The sequence below is a fragment of the Jaculus jaculus genome, chromosome 3 (genome assembly GCF_020740685.1).
Source record: "Jaculus jaculus isolate mJacJac1 chromosome 3, mJacJac1.mat.Y.cur, whole genome shotgun sequence".
NCBI classification, from domain to species: Eukaryota; Metazoa; Chordata; class Mammalia; order Rodentia; family Dipodidae; genus Jaculus; species Jaculus jaculus.
Window position 1 is genome coordinate 150,527,413 of NC_059104.1, and position 17,642 is coordinate 150,545,054.

Below are 17,642 nucleotides of genomic sequence, written 5' to 3' on the forward strand. Positions count from 1 at the left end.
CTCTGAGACTACATAGTGAATTCAGCCTGGGCTAGAGTGAGACCTTACCTCAAAAAACAAAACAAACAAACAAACAAAAAACGTTTTGAGTACCTATCATGTTCCAAGCACTATTTTGGATATTGAGAAAATAGTTAATAAGTGTGTATATCTTTGTCTTCATAGACCTTGACTTTCTAGTGGGAGAAATAGAAAATAAAGAAAATGAATTAATAAAATAGGTACTGTATTAAATCATGACTAGGGGCTAAGAAGTAAAACAACAGCAGCCATGAGTGTTATGGGAGGGTGGGTCACCAACTGATCTTTGATTTGCTATGAGCCTGCTACATGAGAAAGAATTCATGCCTGGTTACGGAAAACCTCCCTAATCAAAAACTTATGGCTGGGAAGGTCATAGGCTCTAGGAGAGAAGATATTACTATTGCTTGGCTAAATATATATATTGTACCATAAAATTGACCCTTAAATATTTATGTCTATGCCCATAGATCAGTACTGCTCTCACCTTTTGTCAGAGAAGTTTCTTTTTGCATATAGCTGTAACTACTCGGGAGACTCAAAGCTCATTATAGTGCTGAGAATAAGTCACTGGTGAGTGCTCAGCACTAAATGAGACATCTCTATCACCCTCCAAGGCTCAGGGAGTACTGCAGAAGAAGAGTCAGAGAAAAAAATGTAAGTCAGAGGATGGGAGGAGTGCTTTGGAGTTCTGTCTTGATGTAGTCATTGTGTTTATAACCTCACACAGCTCTCATTACTTGTACAAGACCTGCATAATATTGGGTCCATCACCAAGTTGTCATGGATGATGAAAGAGCCTCCCAATCCCCAAAAAAGACATCAGAGCAGAGGAGAGACTAGTTTGAAAGAAAAAGTGGAAGGTGGGGGTCAAGGGAATGTATTATGATCAAAATACATTATGCAAATATATGAAAATTGTCAATTAAAAAGTTAAATAAAATTAACAGCAGGACAGGGATAAGAGGGAGACTTGCAAGAGTAGGAATTTAACATTCTCCCCACTCCTCCCCCACAAGGCATGTATCACCATAGTCAGCTTCACTGACTGGTATAATTAGTACTATCTACTTTTTTATGAGAGAGTAAGAGAATTGGGAAACCAGGGCCTCCAGCCACTGCAGTTGAGCTCCAGACATGTGCATCAAGACCTTGTGTGCATGTGCAATCTTGCACGCTTGTGTCACCTTGTGAGTCTGGCTTACGTGGGGTCTGGAGAGTTGAACATGAGTCCTTAGGCTTCACAGGCAAACACCTTAACCACTAAGCCATCTCCAGCCCTAATATCAACTCTTGAACATATTATTTCTGTATTATCTAAAAGGCCAGTTGCTTTATCAGCTGAAAGATTAAATGAAAGTTATTAAAATTGATTCGAAGTGACTGTTCTCTTCTAAATATTAATGTAAGAACTAAATTAGGAGGGCTGTGAACTGAAGCATTAGGTCAGTTTCGTGCTGATTATTAGACACAAAGAAAGGCTGGATGCAGGAATTCCTGTAGTTCTCACCCCTTATCCAGAGCAGTTGGGAAGTTGTTTACTCTTTGAGGGCCTGCAGCTGACGTCAGCTCACTAAGTAATGTCATCAGATTTCCTGGTGGTGGTTATTTGGGGAGGGGGGGGCAGTGGTAAGTAGTTGTCCGCCTGTAGTGATTCTCTGCTTGAGTCCTGAGAGGTCCTGAGAGCCGGATGTTCCCTGTAGACAGGATGTGAGGCTAAATGCAATCTAGTTAAGTAAATAAAGTGTTCAGTGGTAAACTGGACTTGCTGAAACATGATCCTTTTAAAATGATATTGCTAACATTATATAGTGTACAAAATTCACTATTGTCTTTAAAAAAATGAATACAAGCTTTTAAATCTTAAAATATATCTGGTGTTTATTTTTATAAGTTGAGATCATAAAGTTATGTTGTCTTTTCTAAAAATTATTTCACCCAACTTTGTATATTTATGATTTGCAAGCCGAGATAGAGAGATAGGAGACAGAATGGGTACACTAGGGCCTCTAGCCATTGCAAACGAACTCCAGAAGCATGCACCACTTTGTGCATCTGGTTAACATGGGTACTGGGGAATCAAACCTGGATACTTAGGCCTCACAGGCAAGCACCTTGACCGCTAAGCCATGCTTCATCCTGTACTCAGTGTTGTTTCTCAGGAGGGCAGTAGGTCTTTAGCTGTGTTCTACCTGTACTTTTATCTTGTTCCTCAGCTGTGATTAAAAGTGTACGTTTTGGGCCAGGCGGGCATGGTGAGAGAGAGACAGGAGAGAATGGGCGCCCCAGGGCTTCCAGCCACTGCAAACAAACTCCAGACGCATGGGCCACCTTGTGCATCTGGCTTGTGTGGGTCCTGGGGAATTAAACCAGGGTCCTTTGGCTTTACAGGCAAATGCTTTAACTGCTAAGTCATCCCTCTAGCCCTTGGGTGTTTTTTGTTGTTGTTGTTGCTTTGTGTGTGTTTGTTTTGTTTTTGTACTGGAATTGAACCCAGGCCTCATGAATGTTAGGTCAGTGTTCTACTGAAGAGCTATATACCCAAACTTTTCTTAGTTTCTGGTTTGATTGCATTGTGGTTAAAGAGTACAGTTTTCACCTTGAGGAATATGTTTCAAGGCTTTTCTATCATCTGGTTTTCTTTTCCTTTTTTTTTTTTCCGAGGTGGGGGAGTCTCATTCTAGTCCAGGCTGACCTAGAACCCACTCTGTAGTCCCAGGTTGGCCTTGAACTTACAGTGATCCTCCTATTTCTGCCTCTGTGAGTGCTGGGACTAAAGGTGTGCACTATCATGCCTGGCTTTAAAATATATTTTATTTATTTGACTGCAGTGGTTGGGGGAGGGAGGTTGTGGGTCTATACACACCGGGGCCTCTTGCCTCTGTAAATCAACTCCTTTAATCCCAGCATTCAGGAGGCTGAGGTAGAAAGATTGTTGTGAGTTCAGGGCCAGCCTGAGACTAATTTCAAGTCAGCCTGGGCTAGAGCAAGACCCTATCTTAGAAAACCAAAATACATAAATAACAACAACAACAACAAAATGCCAACTCCAAATGCATGTGCCACTTTGTGCATCTGGCTTTATGTGGGTACTGGGGAATTGAACCTAGGTCTTAGGCTTCGCAGGCAAGCACCTTTAACTGCTCCCCTTATCTGTTTTTTAATAATATTTGTAAATATTTTTCTTTTCTAAAAATTTTGTTTATTTGAGAGAGAGAAAAAATGGGCACGCCAGGGCTTTTTGCCACTGTAAATGAACCCCAGACACATGCACCACCTTGTGCATCTGTGTTCAGTGGTAAACTGGACTTGCTGAAACATGATGAAACATTATGTGGATCCTGGGGAATTGAACCTGGTTCCTTTGGCTTTGCAGGCAAACACCTTAACTGCTAAGCCATGTTTCTAGCCCTATTCTTTTTTTTTTTTGTTTTTTCGAGGTAGGGTTTCACTCTAGTCCAGGCTGACCTGGAATTCACTATGTAGTCTTAGGGTGGCCTTGAACTCATAGTGATCCTCCTACCTCTGCCTCCCAAGTGCTGGGATTAAAGGCATGTGCCACCACACCTGGCACCCTATTTCTCTTTTTATCCAAACTACTTTGTGTATGTGTATGATTGTGGTATGTGTGTGTGTACGTGCATATGTAAGCATGCCATGGAATATATGTGGAAGATAGAGATAGCTTTGGGTGTGGGTCCTCAGTTTTCACCTGGATTGAGGCAGTCTTTTGTTCACTGCTGAATTTACCAGGCTAGCTGGCCCACAAACTTCTGGGGAGTGTCATGTCTCTGCCTACCATCTCATAATGGCTATGCTGGGTTACAGACACTGGCACGACCACATCCAGCTTTGCATTGGTTTCTAGGATCCGAACTCAGGTCTTCACACTTGCTGATTTATCTATAGAATATCTCCTCAGCCCTCAAACTTTAATTTTTATTTACTTGCTTCTTTAAAGCAAAATTAGTATACTAGCATTCTCTGCCAGATGCTAAAGACTCCATTTGGTACATAAGGCACAAGTGCTCTCTAAATTTTACCTTGGCCAGCAACAGCATCCTTCCTGTTGATGTTTTCTTGCTTTGTTATGAAATTGCTCCATACTGTAGAAAACCAACAAGATGATTTCCCTTCTCTTTCTTCTTCCTGTTATTTTCTTCCTTTCGCCTCCTAAATAATTCCATTATATTCTCTAAGACATAGGCTTTTCTTCTTTCATTTATTTTTTGCTCTAAACTTTTCTCATAAAAAGCAGTAAATAAAAAATCACATCAAATTGATTCTTCACTGTTTCTTGCTTTTCTTCTTACTGCCTGATAAGAGAATGATTATATAAACCAGACCTTCCTCTCTGTCTCCCCTCCCTCATTCCTCCTTTTTTTAAAAAAAAAGTGGCAAAATATTCATAAAAATTTACTTCCTTAATTATTTTTAAATGTTCAGTTCACTGGCATTAAATAAAATTCATAATGTATACTTATCACCAGCACCCATCTTTATAACTTGTAAAAGTAAGATTCTGTGTCCATTAAGCAATAACTTCCCAGTTCCCACTCTCTCTAACTTAGACAACCAACCTTTTATTTTCTTTCTCTGTGGACTACTCCAGTGTACTTTATGTAAGTGTGATCATATACATTTTGTGACAGGCTTATTTCACTATCTGTAATATTTTCAAAGTTTATCCATGTTATAGCATATGTTAGAATTTTTGTCTTTTTCATGTTTGAATAACATCCTGTTGTATTTATATGCTTCCTTTTGCTTATCTGCTCATCAGCTAATGGATATTTAGGTTGTTATGCTTCAGCTATTCTTTTTTTAAAAAATTATTTATTTGAGAAAGAGAGAATGAATGGGCATGTAGGGTCTCCTGCTACTGTAAAGCACTCCAGATATATGTGCCACCATGTGAAGCTGGCTTTTAAAAAATGTTATTTATTTGAGAGAGACAGGGAAAGAAGGGGAGAGAGAGAAAATGGGTACATCAGGGCCTCCAGCCATTGCAATTGAACTCCAGATGCATGTGCCCCCTTGTGCATCTGGCTAACATGGGTCCTGGGGAATCGAGCCTTGAACTAGGGTCCTTAGGCTTCACAGGCAAGCACTTAACCACTAAGCCATCTCTCCAGCCCATGAAGCTTTTTATGTGGTTACTGGGGAGTCAAACCCAGCATATGATATCAGGTTTTGTAGCAAATGCCTTTACCCACTGAGCCATCTCTCTAATCCTCAGTTATTCTTAATAATTCTGCTATGAACATGGGTGTATAGGTAACTATTTGAATTACTATTTTCAATTATTTTGAGTATATACCCAAAAGTGGAATTGATAACTCACATGGTAATTCAGTTTATTTATTTGGTTTTTTGAGGTAGGATCTCGCTCTAGCTGAGGCTGACCTGAAATTCACTATGTAGTCTCATGTGGCCTCAAACTCACAGCAATCCTCCTACCTCAGCCTTCTGAGTTCTGGGATTAAAGATGTGCACCACCATGCCCAGCTGGTAATTCTGTTTTTTTAACTTTTCTTTGGAATCACCACAGTAGCTTGTGCCATTTTATATTATTTACCATACTCAAGTTCTCTATATTCTCTATATGCGTATCAATGCTTTCTTGCTTTTTAAATAACAGCTTCCTTAGTTGGAATGAGGTGGTATCTCATTGTGGTCTTTATTTGTATTTCCTTAATGATTGGTGATGTTGAACATTTTTTTCATGCGTCCAATCTCTCTGTCTGACTCTTCCTCTCTCTCACTGTGTCAAGTAAACAAATAAAATATCTTTTAAAAATTAACTTAAAATGGATTAAAGACCTAAATAGAAGATCAAAAATATTGAGCTGCGGAAATGATGGCTCACTGGTTAAGTGTACTTGTTTGGAAAGCCTATCATTACTGGGTTCAATTCTCCAGTACCCACATAAAGCCAGATGCACAAAGTGGCCCATGCATATGGAGTTCATTCCAAAGCAGAAAGCATGCCCATTCTCTCTCTGTCCTTCCCTCCTTTTCTCCCTCCCTCCCTTGGTTCCTCCCTGTCTTCTGCATAAGCAGCCACAGAGACAGACAGACAGACAAAGTGAACACTCTAGGTCCTCTAGCCACTGCAAATGAACTCCAGATGCATGTACCATTTTGTGCATTCAGCTTTACTTGGGTCATTACGCTTTACAGGCAAGAGCCTTAACTGCTGAGCCGTCTCTCCATCCTCAAAAATTATTTTTTAAAAGGTCTAAAATAAACTGGGTGTGGTGGCATACACATTTAATCCCAGTATTCGGGAGGCGTAGAGGTAGGAGGATCGCTGAGAGTTTGAGGCCAGATCAGGCTGAGCTAGAGTAAAAAACCAAAAGAAAATAATAATAATAATAATAATGGTCTAAAATAGGCTGAGTATGGTGGCACACACCTTTAATCCCAGCACTTAGGAGGCAGAGGTAGGAGGATTGCCATGAGTTCAAGGCCACCCTGAGATTACATAGTGAGTTACAGGTCAGCCCTAGCTAAACACAAAAACAAAACAAAAAAAAAGATCTAAAATATAAAACTCATATAAGAAACATAGGACAAAAGCTTCTCAACATTGCATTTAACAGTAGTTTCTTAGATTCCTGATTTTAGAGAAAAACTTTCAGTCTTTCACCCCTAATATGTTGTTTGCTGTTGCATTCAATTTGACCTTTATGCTAGGGCATTTCCCTTCTCTTCCTAGTTTTTGAGTATTTTTGTCATGAAAGAATGTTCATTTAGAATTTTGTCAAATGCCTTTATGGTATCAATTGAGATTATCACATGGTATTTTTCTTCATTCTGTTAATACAGTATATTCTGGTTTTCATGTATTTAATCCTCCTCATATTCCAGAATATCTCCCACTTGGTCATGTGGTATAATCATTTTAATATGTTGCTACTAGGTTGAGTTTGCTAATATTTGTTGAGGATTTTTTGTTTGATTTTTCAAGGTAGGGTCTCGCTCTTGCCCAGGCTGACCTAGAAATCACTATGTATTCTCAGAATGGCCTTGAACTCACAGTGATCTTCCTATCTCTACTGGGATTAAAGGCGTGAGCCACCATACCCGGCTGTTTGAAGATTTTTATATCAATGCTCTTATGGGATATTGGTCTATAGTTTTCTTGTTGTCTTTTTGTACTGTTTTGGAATCAGGGTAATACCAGCCTTAGAGAATGAGTTAGGGAATGGTCCCTTTTATCAAATGTTTGGAAACATTTGACAGTACAACCATTGCTTAAATAATAGATAAAATTAATCTATAAAGCCATCAAATCCATGGTTTTTCTTTATTCAGAGATTTAAAAAATATTTTATTTTTACTTATTTATTTGATAGAGAGAGAGAAAAATGGGTGTGCCAGGGCCTCCAGCCACTGCAAATGAACTCTGGGTCCTGGGGAATTGAACCTGGGTCCTTTGGCTTTTCAGACAAACGCCTTAACCGCTAAGCCATCCCTCCATCTCTATTCAGAGATTTTTTTTTTTTTGAGGTAGGGTCTCACTCTAACCCAGGCTGACCTGGAATTCACTCTGTATTCTCAGGGTGGCCTCGAACTCACAGCAATCCTCCTACCTCCGCCTCCTGCGTGCTGGGATTAAAGGTGTGAGCCACCACGCCTGGCTCTATTCAGAGATTTTTGACTACTGACTCATTTTCCTTTCTAGTCATGGGTCTGCTCATATTCTTTGCTACTTTGTGATTCAATAGTAATGAGTTTTTGGGTTTCTAGAAATTTTTATATCTCATCCAGGTTATCTAGTTTGTTGAGTGGATAGTTGTTCATAGTGCTTTCATAATCCTTTTCATTTCTAGAAAATTGGAAATGATATCTCCATTTTTGTTTGTGATTTTAGTAACTTGAGTTTTCTCTCTTTTTCTTAGTCCTTGTAACTAAAGATCTGTTATTTTTTTCTCTTTAAAACCTTAAGTTTTTGCTTCACTGATTTTTTTCTTTTGTATGTCCTCTATTTCATTTATTCATATTCTAGTCCTTATTATTTTCTTCCTTCTACAAGCTTTTGGTTAATTTGGTTTTTTTCCTGGTTTCTTAAATTATAAAAGTTAGATTGGTAATTTGAGATCTATTGTGATTCCTTATATAAACCATTTTTGTAGCTATCAGTGTTCCTTTAACACTGTTTTTACTGCTGCCTGCTTCTTGGTCAGAGCAATAATCAATTCAATTCAGTGATCAGAAACAACAATCATGATTAGAACATGTTTTACTGAGATTTGGAGGGCATGATCCCTTGTGGCCACCTTGTTTCCTGAAAGTTGTGTTCAGATTGCTCCAGGAATATGTGCACAGCTTCCTGCCATGGAGCCAGGTCTGGGGGCCAGATAGCTATTGTATGCTCAGGATAACAATTTACTGAGATTAGGGTTGGAGTGATGGGTCAGTGGTTAAAGATTGCTTTCTTGCAAAGCCTGATAGCCCAAGTTCAATTCCCCAGTACCCACATAAAGCTAAACACAAAGTGACACATGTGTCTGGAGCTTGTTTGCGGTTGCAAGAGTCCCTTTTATGCCCATTCTCTTCCTCCCTCCCTCTGCCTGTCCTCCCCCCCCCCACACACACACAGATGAATAAATAAATTTTTTTAAAAAAAAATTTACTGAAATTAACCATATTTACTGTGGGGGCCTTTCTAATAGAAGTACAAACCTTTAATAGACCCCAGAGTTCCCAAAGTAGCATTTTGTTTGTTTGTTTGTTTTTGAGGTAGGGTCTCAGTTGAGCCCGGGCTGACCTGGCACACACTCTGTAGTCCCAGGCTGGCCTCAAACTCACAGTGCTCCTCTTACTTCTGCCTCAAAGGTGTGTGCCACCACACCCAGCCCAAAATAGTTATATTGGACACAATTCACCAGTGTAGTGTTATTCAGGTAAAAAAAAAAATGTCTGGTTCTGCTTATTCTGTCTTCCTCTACATCTGTCATTTTAATGTCTCTCCTGATCCTCTTGGGCCATATGTCCTTTCAGAAATCCTGGCTGTGGCATCCAGTTATGCCTGTCAATAGTATGTATACCCACAGTTAAAATGCCCGAGAGGATAGGTGGTGCCTCAGGCTATATGTTGTCCTTACCTTTAACTTTTCCAAAGACCCTTTAGTGTTAGCTGTGGAATAGTAATATTCATTCTTCTAATTCCTTTTAAGAAATACAATTATCAAAAGGCAAATCAGGAGCTTAGCCAAGTAGTCCATAATTAGTGGACATTAGCTTCTCATGATTAAAATGATAATTGTTGGGAGGGGGACACTGGAGAAATGGCTCAGCTAGTAAGGTACTTGTCACATATGCATGAGGACCTGAGTTTGGGTCCCCAGCACCCATGTAAGAGCCAGATGAGGCAGCACATACCTGCAATCCCAGCACTGGGGAGTTGGGTAAACAGAAGGATCCCTGCAGCTTGCTGGCAAGCTAGTTTAGCCTCATAGTGAGTTCCATGTTCAGTGAAAAGGCTCTGTCTCAAAAAGAATACAATGGAGGACAGTTGGGGAAGATACCTGACCTAGCCTTCACACATGTGTACCTACACACGTACAAACACGTACACACAAAGAAAAAATAAAAGTGGATTTCTATCATCACTGAGCAAACTTTGATATGTAACATACTTACTATAGAGAGGGCAGATGAAAGATTGGCAGACAGGAGACATTTTGTAGGATCTTTACTTGAGTTGCTATTCTAGATAGGAAATCATATTCTTCCCTGGAAGGCTAGAGGAGGGGGTCTCTTCAACACCCAATCTCACAGTAGATTCCTAAGTCTTTCTCTTCCGCTGGGTGGAACCTACAATAAGCATTTATCACATGGGGCTAAATTTCAGCCCCACTTTCTCAGTCTCTTAGGCAACTTTGTGCAGAGCACAGACTATCCAAACCTTCCAGTGGCTCTGAGTTTGCAGCATGAGGTCTAGAACTAAACAGATGGGGGACTTATCCCAGCATTGGCACTTCTTAGCTGTGTAGCCTTAGCAAGGTACCTGGAACTTCAGTTTGCCAGGTGCAAACTCTCACCCATTGCAGTGAAGATGTAGTGAGATAGCATATGTTCAGCTAGCCAAGAGCACAATAATCTGTGTTAGTGTTATGATTGCTGTTATTAGGGGTTGGATATGACATTGTGTGGTTTAGTGTCAAGTGTTGTAGTGTCATCTTCTATGGATAAACATGTGCTGATTGGTGCTGTTGAATTTCTCTGTAAAAGGAAGTGTCAACTATTTCTCAAGGAAGTTTGAAAAAAATCATGTATTTATTTGCAAGGAGGTGGGGTGAGGGGAAGTGTGGGCACGTCAGGCTTCCAGTCTGTACAAACTCCAGACACATGTGCCACTTTGTGCATCTGGCTTTACATGGGTACTGAGGAATTGAACCCAGACAGGCTTTGCAAGCAAGCACCTTTAGCCTTTGAGCCATCTCCCCAACCCTCAAGTGTTTATGGTTAACACCTTATTGTTCTGATTGCTGAATTGCATAATTCATGTGCCTTTTTTTTTGAGATAGGATCTTACCCTAGCCTAGGCTGATCTGAAACTTACTCTGTAGCCCAGGCTGGCTTCGAACCCACTGGGTTCCTCTTACCTCAGCCTTCCAAGTGCTCTGATTAAAGGTGTGTGACACTCGGCTTCATGTGCTATTTTGGATGTAAGATCTTATCACCCAGGAGAAAGGTCGAAATATGCATGAGGGAACAACCAATGTTTACTTGGTGTCTCCTATTTGGAGGCTCTTGGCATTATAATCTTACTTTCCATTTGTGATTTTTTAAAATTAATTTATTTATTAGAGACAGGGGAGAGAGAGGGAAGGAGAGAATGGGCATGCCATGGCCTCTAGCTACTGCAAACAAACTCCAGATGCATGCATCAGCATGTGCATCTGGTTTAAGTGGGGCCTAGAGAGTCGAACCTGGGTCCTTAGGCTTCACAGGCAAGTGCCTTAACCATTAATCCATCTGTCTAGCTCTTACTTTCCATTTGTAACAAATGGCAAACTTAAGCTGAGGAAGGTTGAAAATTCTTTTCAAGTTATAGTTAGTAAAAGCAGCACCCCTAAAGTAGATACATTTTGCTTCTATTTTCCTGTTTGATTTCTTCTGGGGTTATAAGGATATGATTGTTACTAGCTTACTTCTGTATTTAGTTTATATAATTTTTCCTAAATATTTCATCTGTGGCATTGAGTAGAGAGATAAAAATATATTAAGATTTTCTTTCTTTTTTTCTCCCAAATCTCTTTCTTACAGATTGCTGTAACTGATGTGCAGTTTGGTCCAATGAGATTTCATCAAGATCAACTTCAGGTACCAATGAACAATACTATAATAGTCACATTTCAGTTTTCCTTAAAATTATACATTTAAAATGCCAACACTTCTATTTTAGATAATTGTATTGGGTTAATGTTAAATTCCCTGAACTTGATAGCAATGCTCTAGTTACCTAAGAGAATGTCCTTTCCTTAGGAAAGCACATTGATATAGTATTGAGGGTTAAAGACCTGTCTGCAGCTTACATTCAGCTCGTTGCAATAAAGGGGAGTGTATAGTTGTAGCAGGGATGGGGTGATGGCTCATTTGGTAAAGTGCTTACTTACTACACACATATGAGGACCAGATTTTGGACCCCCAGCACCCACCTAAATGCCAGGTGTAGTGGTACATCTGTAATACCAGAACTTTAGTGGCAGCGATAGGCATCTCCCCCAGGGCAAACTCTTAGCTAGAGAAGCCAAGTTGAGCTCTGGATTCAGTGAGAGACCTGTCTCAATATATAAGGTGGAAAGCAATGGAGAGAGGTCCTTGACATTGACCTCTGGACTCTGGACTCTACACATTCATGGGTGTACACACATTTATGAACATGCATACATAAACAGACCATATACACTCATGCCAGAAAAAGTTAAAACATCATCTTCACCACTCCTGATCTATTTCCTGTCAATTGTCTAATTCAAAAGATGAGCAAGAAAGCAGGGCACGGTGGTGCACACTTTTATCCTAGTACTTGGGAGGCAGATGTAGGAGGATCACCATGAGTTGAAGGCCACCCTGGGACTACATAGTGAAGTCCAGGTCAGCCTGAGATAGAGTGAAACCCTACCTTGAAAAACAAAACAAAACAAAAAGATGAGCAGGAATATATCCAGTTAGAATGTAGGTAAGTTATTTGAGTCATCATGCACATGAACATGTTAGCTATTCATTTTAAAAGTGTGAAAGAGTTCGGACAGCAGTGTGTACACCTAGCTCCTTGCATTTGTGGTCTTTGACCAGTTGAGTAAACCATAAAGGAAGTACACCTTGGAGAAGAGGGTTTCTATCAGCCTTGTAGTTGCTGCCTCCCCGGCAGCTCCATTGCTCTATCAGCATCCACCCCCAGTGGTTTATTAGTGAGTCTGACTCTGAAGGAATAGAGCAGAGATGCACCTCAACCAGATTTGGCTGAGAGGCATGGCTGGATATGAAAAAAAGGCAGCAAGCAGATGCAGCCCAGGCACCAAGATGGCCAGCCATTTTCCTCCCATTGATACAGATGCTGCCTCTTGAATTTGGTGCTGCTCCTCCTTAATCGGCAGGCTTTGGAATGTAATTGCTTAGTTTTCTTCAAGTCTTCTCTCATGTTCAAAGTGATTTTTTTTAACTTGGAAAAATTACATAAAATCTTGAGTCACAACATTTAACTCTATTGTATATTACTTAAAGGTTACATTTTTCAATAGTCTAACTGAAATGTTAGCATATGCCATCTAATACATACTCAATTAACTGTTTGTTAAATATTTGTGTTTTGATTCAGTTTCAAGATGAACTGCCTTACTTAGTCTTTATTGAGTTTTCTCAATGACTGTTAGCAAATGAAATAAAACATATGGTCCAAGCACTTGGACTTCCAGGTGAAGAGCACATAGAAAATAGTACTTTTTGGGTCACTAAGGGAAAAGGTTCTGTATTGACAGATACTATATTCATATATGTGTCATGTCTTTGTCTTGAAAACACTTGACAATATTCTATAGCTCATTAAGAAATGACAATTAGCCGGGCGTGGTTGTGTACACCTTTAATCCTAGCACTCGGGAGGCAGAGGTAGGAGGATCACCTGAGTTCAAGGCCACCCTGAGACTCCATAGTGAATTCCAGGTCAGCCTGAGCCAGAGTGAGACTCTACCTCGAAAAACCAAAAAAAAAAAAAAAAAAAAAAAAAAAAAGAAATAACAGTTATAAAATGTGTTTTTGATTCAGGTACTTTTAGTGTTTACCAAAGAAGATAACCAGTGTAACGGATTCTGGAGGGCATGTGAAAAAGCAGGGTTTAAATGTACAGTCACCAAGGAAGCGCAAGCTGTCCTTGGCTGTTTCCTGGACAAGCTCCATGACATCATCATCATAGACAACAGGAATCCCCGGCAGCTAGATGCAGAGGCACTGTGTAGGTAAGCCATTTGTGACAGTAAATGCAAACACATGAATTTAAATACAGCAAACACATTTGAGTTACATGCAGAATAAGCAGGACATTAGAACCTTATTGTTTCTAGGGCTAATCTTTATCTCTTGCTTTACTTTCTTTGAGTAAGAACTTGCCTTGCATGCATGCAGTCCAGGGTTTGGTCCCCTCTACTGCAATAAAGTAAAATAAGGGGCTGGGGAGATGGTTCTGTTGGTAAAGTACTTGTCCCATAAGCTCGAGAACCTGAGTTTAGATCCCCAGCATGTGCATAAAAGCCAGGTGTGCCCAGCAGCAACCTCTTGTCAAACTATGAAAATAATAAAAATAAATATATTTTTAAAAGCAAAATGACATAACAGTGAGAAAATATAAGTGACATTAAGGGTTAATCTGAAACCCAACATTTTATTAACCCCAATTATCAATTGCAGATTATTGTAAATATTATTATAGCTTTCCAGATGATTTTAAGGCTATTTTTAAACATTTGAAAATTACATTTGAAAATTTGAAATTAATCAAATGTTAGATTAGTGTGACTTATTTATAATATAGAACATTAACATCATGAGATATCTGGGATGCAGACTTAACTAAGAAAAGTGCTTAAAATTAAAGGTTTTCTTTCTCTTTCTCTTTTTTTTTTTGTCTTTACAACTGGTAAGTGCAAGGCAAAATAAAACCCCATTTTAATAGAATAAAAATCTTAAGCTCAGTATATAAAACTTTATAACATAATAATTTTAAGGATATTTAAAATTTAGACTTTTAATAGAAAATACTTGGCCAAATATTACAAGGGTTAGGCATCGACATAAAAACAGTTACCATGTTAAAACATTGTTTGCACGGTGCTGGATGGCTTTACTATATGCTGATGTTCTTGGTGGGAGGATTTCACATTTCTGGTAGTCAAACCAGATAGCTTGCTTCTAGTTTCCCCTCTGGCTTTCATCTAGCACCTCAAAGTGCTACCTAGAGTTGTTGTACATGTCATTTGGTCAATCACCTAGCTCATTTGGCCAACAAGCACACAGCAGGCCCTGAAAAATGGATAGCGTTCTGGAAATGGCAGAGGAAGTTTGTTGCAGTCAGGTTCGCATTGCTGGTAGAAATCACCCAACCAAGAGCAGCTTGTGGGAAAAAAGAGGTTTATTTTGGCTTGCAGGCTCTAGGGGAAGCTCCACGATGGCAGGGGAAAACGATAGCATGAGCAGAGGGTGGACATCACCCCCTGGCCCACGTAAGGTGGACAACAGGAACAGGGAAGTGTGTCAAGCACCAGCAAGGGGGAGCTGTCTATAATACCCATAAGCCTGCCCCCAACAATACACTGCCTCCAGGAGGCGTTAATTACCAAATCTCCATCAGCTGGGAACCTAGCATTCAGAACACTTAAGTTTATGAGGAACACCTGAATCAAACCACCACAAAGGTCCAGGTCATAGCTATTCACTTGCCTAGTAGCTGGACCTGGGTAACTTATTGCCTTCTCTGGGTATATTTTATCACACCTGTAAATTTGAAACACTTGGTTTCCAAAATTCCTGTATCCCTATCATTCAATGAATTTCGCTCAGAGGAAGTGAAGAAAATATTTCAATTATATGCTGCTTGGGTATCTAAATACTCAGTCTTGGTAGTATGTTGCAAACAGGAGAAATATCTAAGGAAGGACAAAGGGCTGCTAAGATGGAAAAGATGAAGTAAGGTGGGGAGTTGGTGGACATGCTGAGGAAAATAGCCTCTTTCCATTTTTTTTCAGGCCCACAAGTAAATGCTAGAAATCTGAACTCATAAGGAATTTTACTTGGACCAGAATGAGACCCACCTTGAAAAACCAAAAAAAAAAAGGAATTTTACTAGATCATCTTATATTGTAAAAGAAAATTTAAGTTGTATTTATTATATTCCATTTTTATTTTTATTATGGTAAATACGCATAACATGAAATTATGCTCTACTTTAAAAAAATAATTTTCTTTACTTATTTGCAAGGAGAGAGAGAGAAAGAAAGAGAACAGATATGCCAGGGACTAGTGCAAACAACTGTAGGCACATACACCACTTTGTGCATTTGGCTTTATGTGGGTACTAGGGAATTGAACTCAGGCCTTCAGGCCTTACAAACAAGTGCCTTTACCCATTGAACCATCTCTGTAGCCCTATAATCCATTTTTAATAGAAGAAAATGTACTATTTGTTGCATGTTTTTTAATTTTTTTTAAATTTTTTATTTATTTGAGAACAGCAGACAGAGAGAAAGAGACAGATATATATATAGAGAGAACAGGCACGCCAGGGCCTCCAGCCACTGCAGACGAACTCCAGACGCGTGCGCCCCCTTGTGCATCTGGCTAACGTGGATCCTGGGGAGTTGAGCCTCAAACCGGGGTCCTTAGGCTTCATAGGCAAGCGCTTAACCGCTAAGCCATCTCTCTAGTCTTGTTGCATGTTTTAAGAATAGTCTATGGCTGAAGAGATTTCTTAGTGTTTGAGGCACTTGCCTGCAAAGCCAAAGGACCCAGGTTCAATTCCGCAGGACCCATGTAAGCCAGATACACAAGGTGGTATGTGTATTTGGAGTTTGTTTGTAGCAGCTGGAGGACCCAGGCACCCATTCTCTCTATATATATATCTGCCTCGTTCTCTCTGTCAAATAAATAAAAATTTGTTTTAAAAAATAGTCTAAATAACTCTGTATACAAAAATTACCTGGACCAGAAGTAAATACAATGAAATTTATATCTTTTAGAAGGTTATTGCCTAATGAAAAGAGAAATGTTAAATGTTATATTATACTAAAAAAAAAAAAATCTTGAGAGAAGCTGGGAAGATGGCTCAGCAATTAAAGGCACTTGCTTACAAAGTATGCCATCCTGGGCTCAAACCCTTAGCACCCATGTAAAGCCAGGTGCATAGTGGCACACGAGCCTTGCATTTGTTTGCAGCAGTAAGAGACCCTGATATGCTCCCACAAATATTTTTTTTTAATTCTCAGATATACCAAATTTTATAAGCATTATAGCAAACCAGAGTTCTGTCATTGCGTAAATGATAGTTTTATGCAGTAATTTTAATTTTTAAATATTTTTTAAAAACCAATTAATTTATTTATGGGAAAGAGAGAGAAAAAGAGATTGTGTGTGTGTGTGTGTGTGTGTGTGTGAGAGAGAGAGAGAGAGAGAGAGAGAGAGAGAGAGAGAGAGAGAAAGTGTATACCCTTGCCATTGCAAACAAACTCCAGATGCATGCCCTTCCTTCTGCGTCTGGCTTCATGTGGGTACTGGGGAATCAAATCCAGGCCACCAGGCTTTGTAAACAAATACCTGTAACCACTGAGCAATTTCCCCAGCTTCTTTACTTTCTATGTCTAACTTAGACACCCAAGAGGGGATGAACCGAACAGTGATTTTTTTTTCTTACCATGTTATAAGAAGAGACAGAAGTATAAGGAGAAGGACAATAGCATTTCTTACTGTGCAATTTAAGAATAGCAAACTAGGGCTGGAGAGATACTTAGTGGTTAAGGCACTTGCCTGTGAAGCCTAAGGACCCATGTTCTACTCTCCAGATCCCATATTAGATGCACAAAGTTGAGGTAAACACAAGGTCGCACATGCCCACTAGGTGGTGCAAGCGTCTAGATTTAGATTACAGTGGCTGAAGCCCTGGCATGACAATTCTCCCTCCACTCCTCTCTCTCTCTCTCTCTCCCTCTCTATCACTCACTCTAAAGATAAAAGAAAAAAATAAGAATAGCACCAGGCATGGTGGTGCACATCTTTAATCCCAGCACTTGGGAGGCAGAGGTAGGTGGATTGTCATAAGTTCTAGGCCACCCTGAGACTACATAGTGAATTGCAGGTCATCCTGGGTTAGAGCAAGACCCTACCTCAAAAAAAAAAAAAAAAAAGCAAACTACATCAATTCTAAGGTATGTAGCAGATACACACTACTTGATGGTAGTATTTGCCAAGCCTCAGCTGCACTTGACTTATAGCCCAGATCTTAGAGAAGAATGGCTGCTGACACCTGAGGCCCTAGGCTGCAGGGTTATATCATACCTTTCTGACCTTGAAACCTGCCATTCTAATGCCTGGGTGTATATTTTGACTATGTCAAGTCATTT

At 39.7% G+C, this 17,642-nt stretch overlaps 1 protein-coding gene across 2 annotated transcripts in view; it reads left to right on the plus strand.

Moving 5' to 3' along the window:
* Positions 1-17,642, plus strand: part of Pde8a (phosphodiesterase 8A) — a 154,317-nt gene that overhangs the window by 70,655 nt on the left and 66,020 nt on the right. For both annotated transcript variants that reach the window (XM_045145454.1, XR_006636234.1), the window contains exons 2-3: positions 11,302-11,358; positions 13,303-13,493. In XM_045145454.1, the coding sequence (XP_045001389.1) occupies positions 11,302-11,358; positions 13,303-13,493 (248 nt within the window). The remainder of the gene's footprint in view (positions 1-11,301; positions 11,359-13,302; positions 13,494-17,642) is intronic.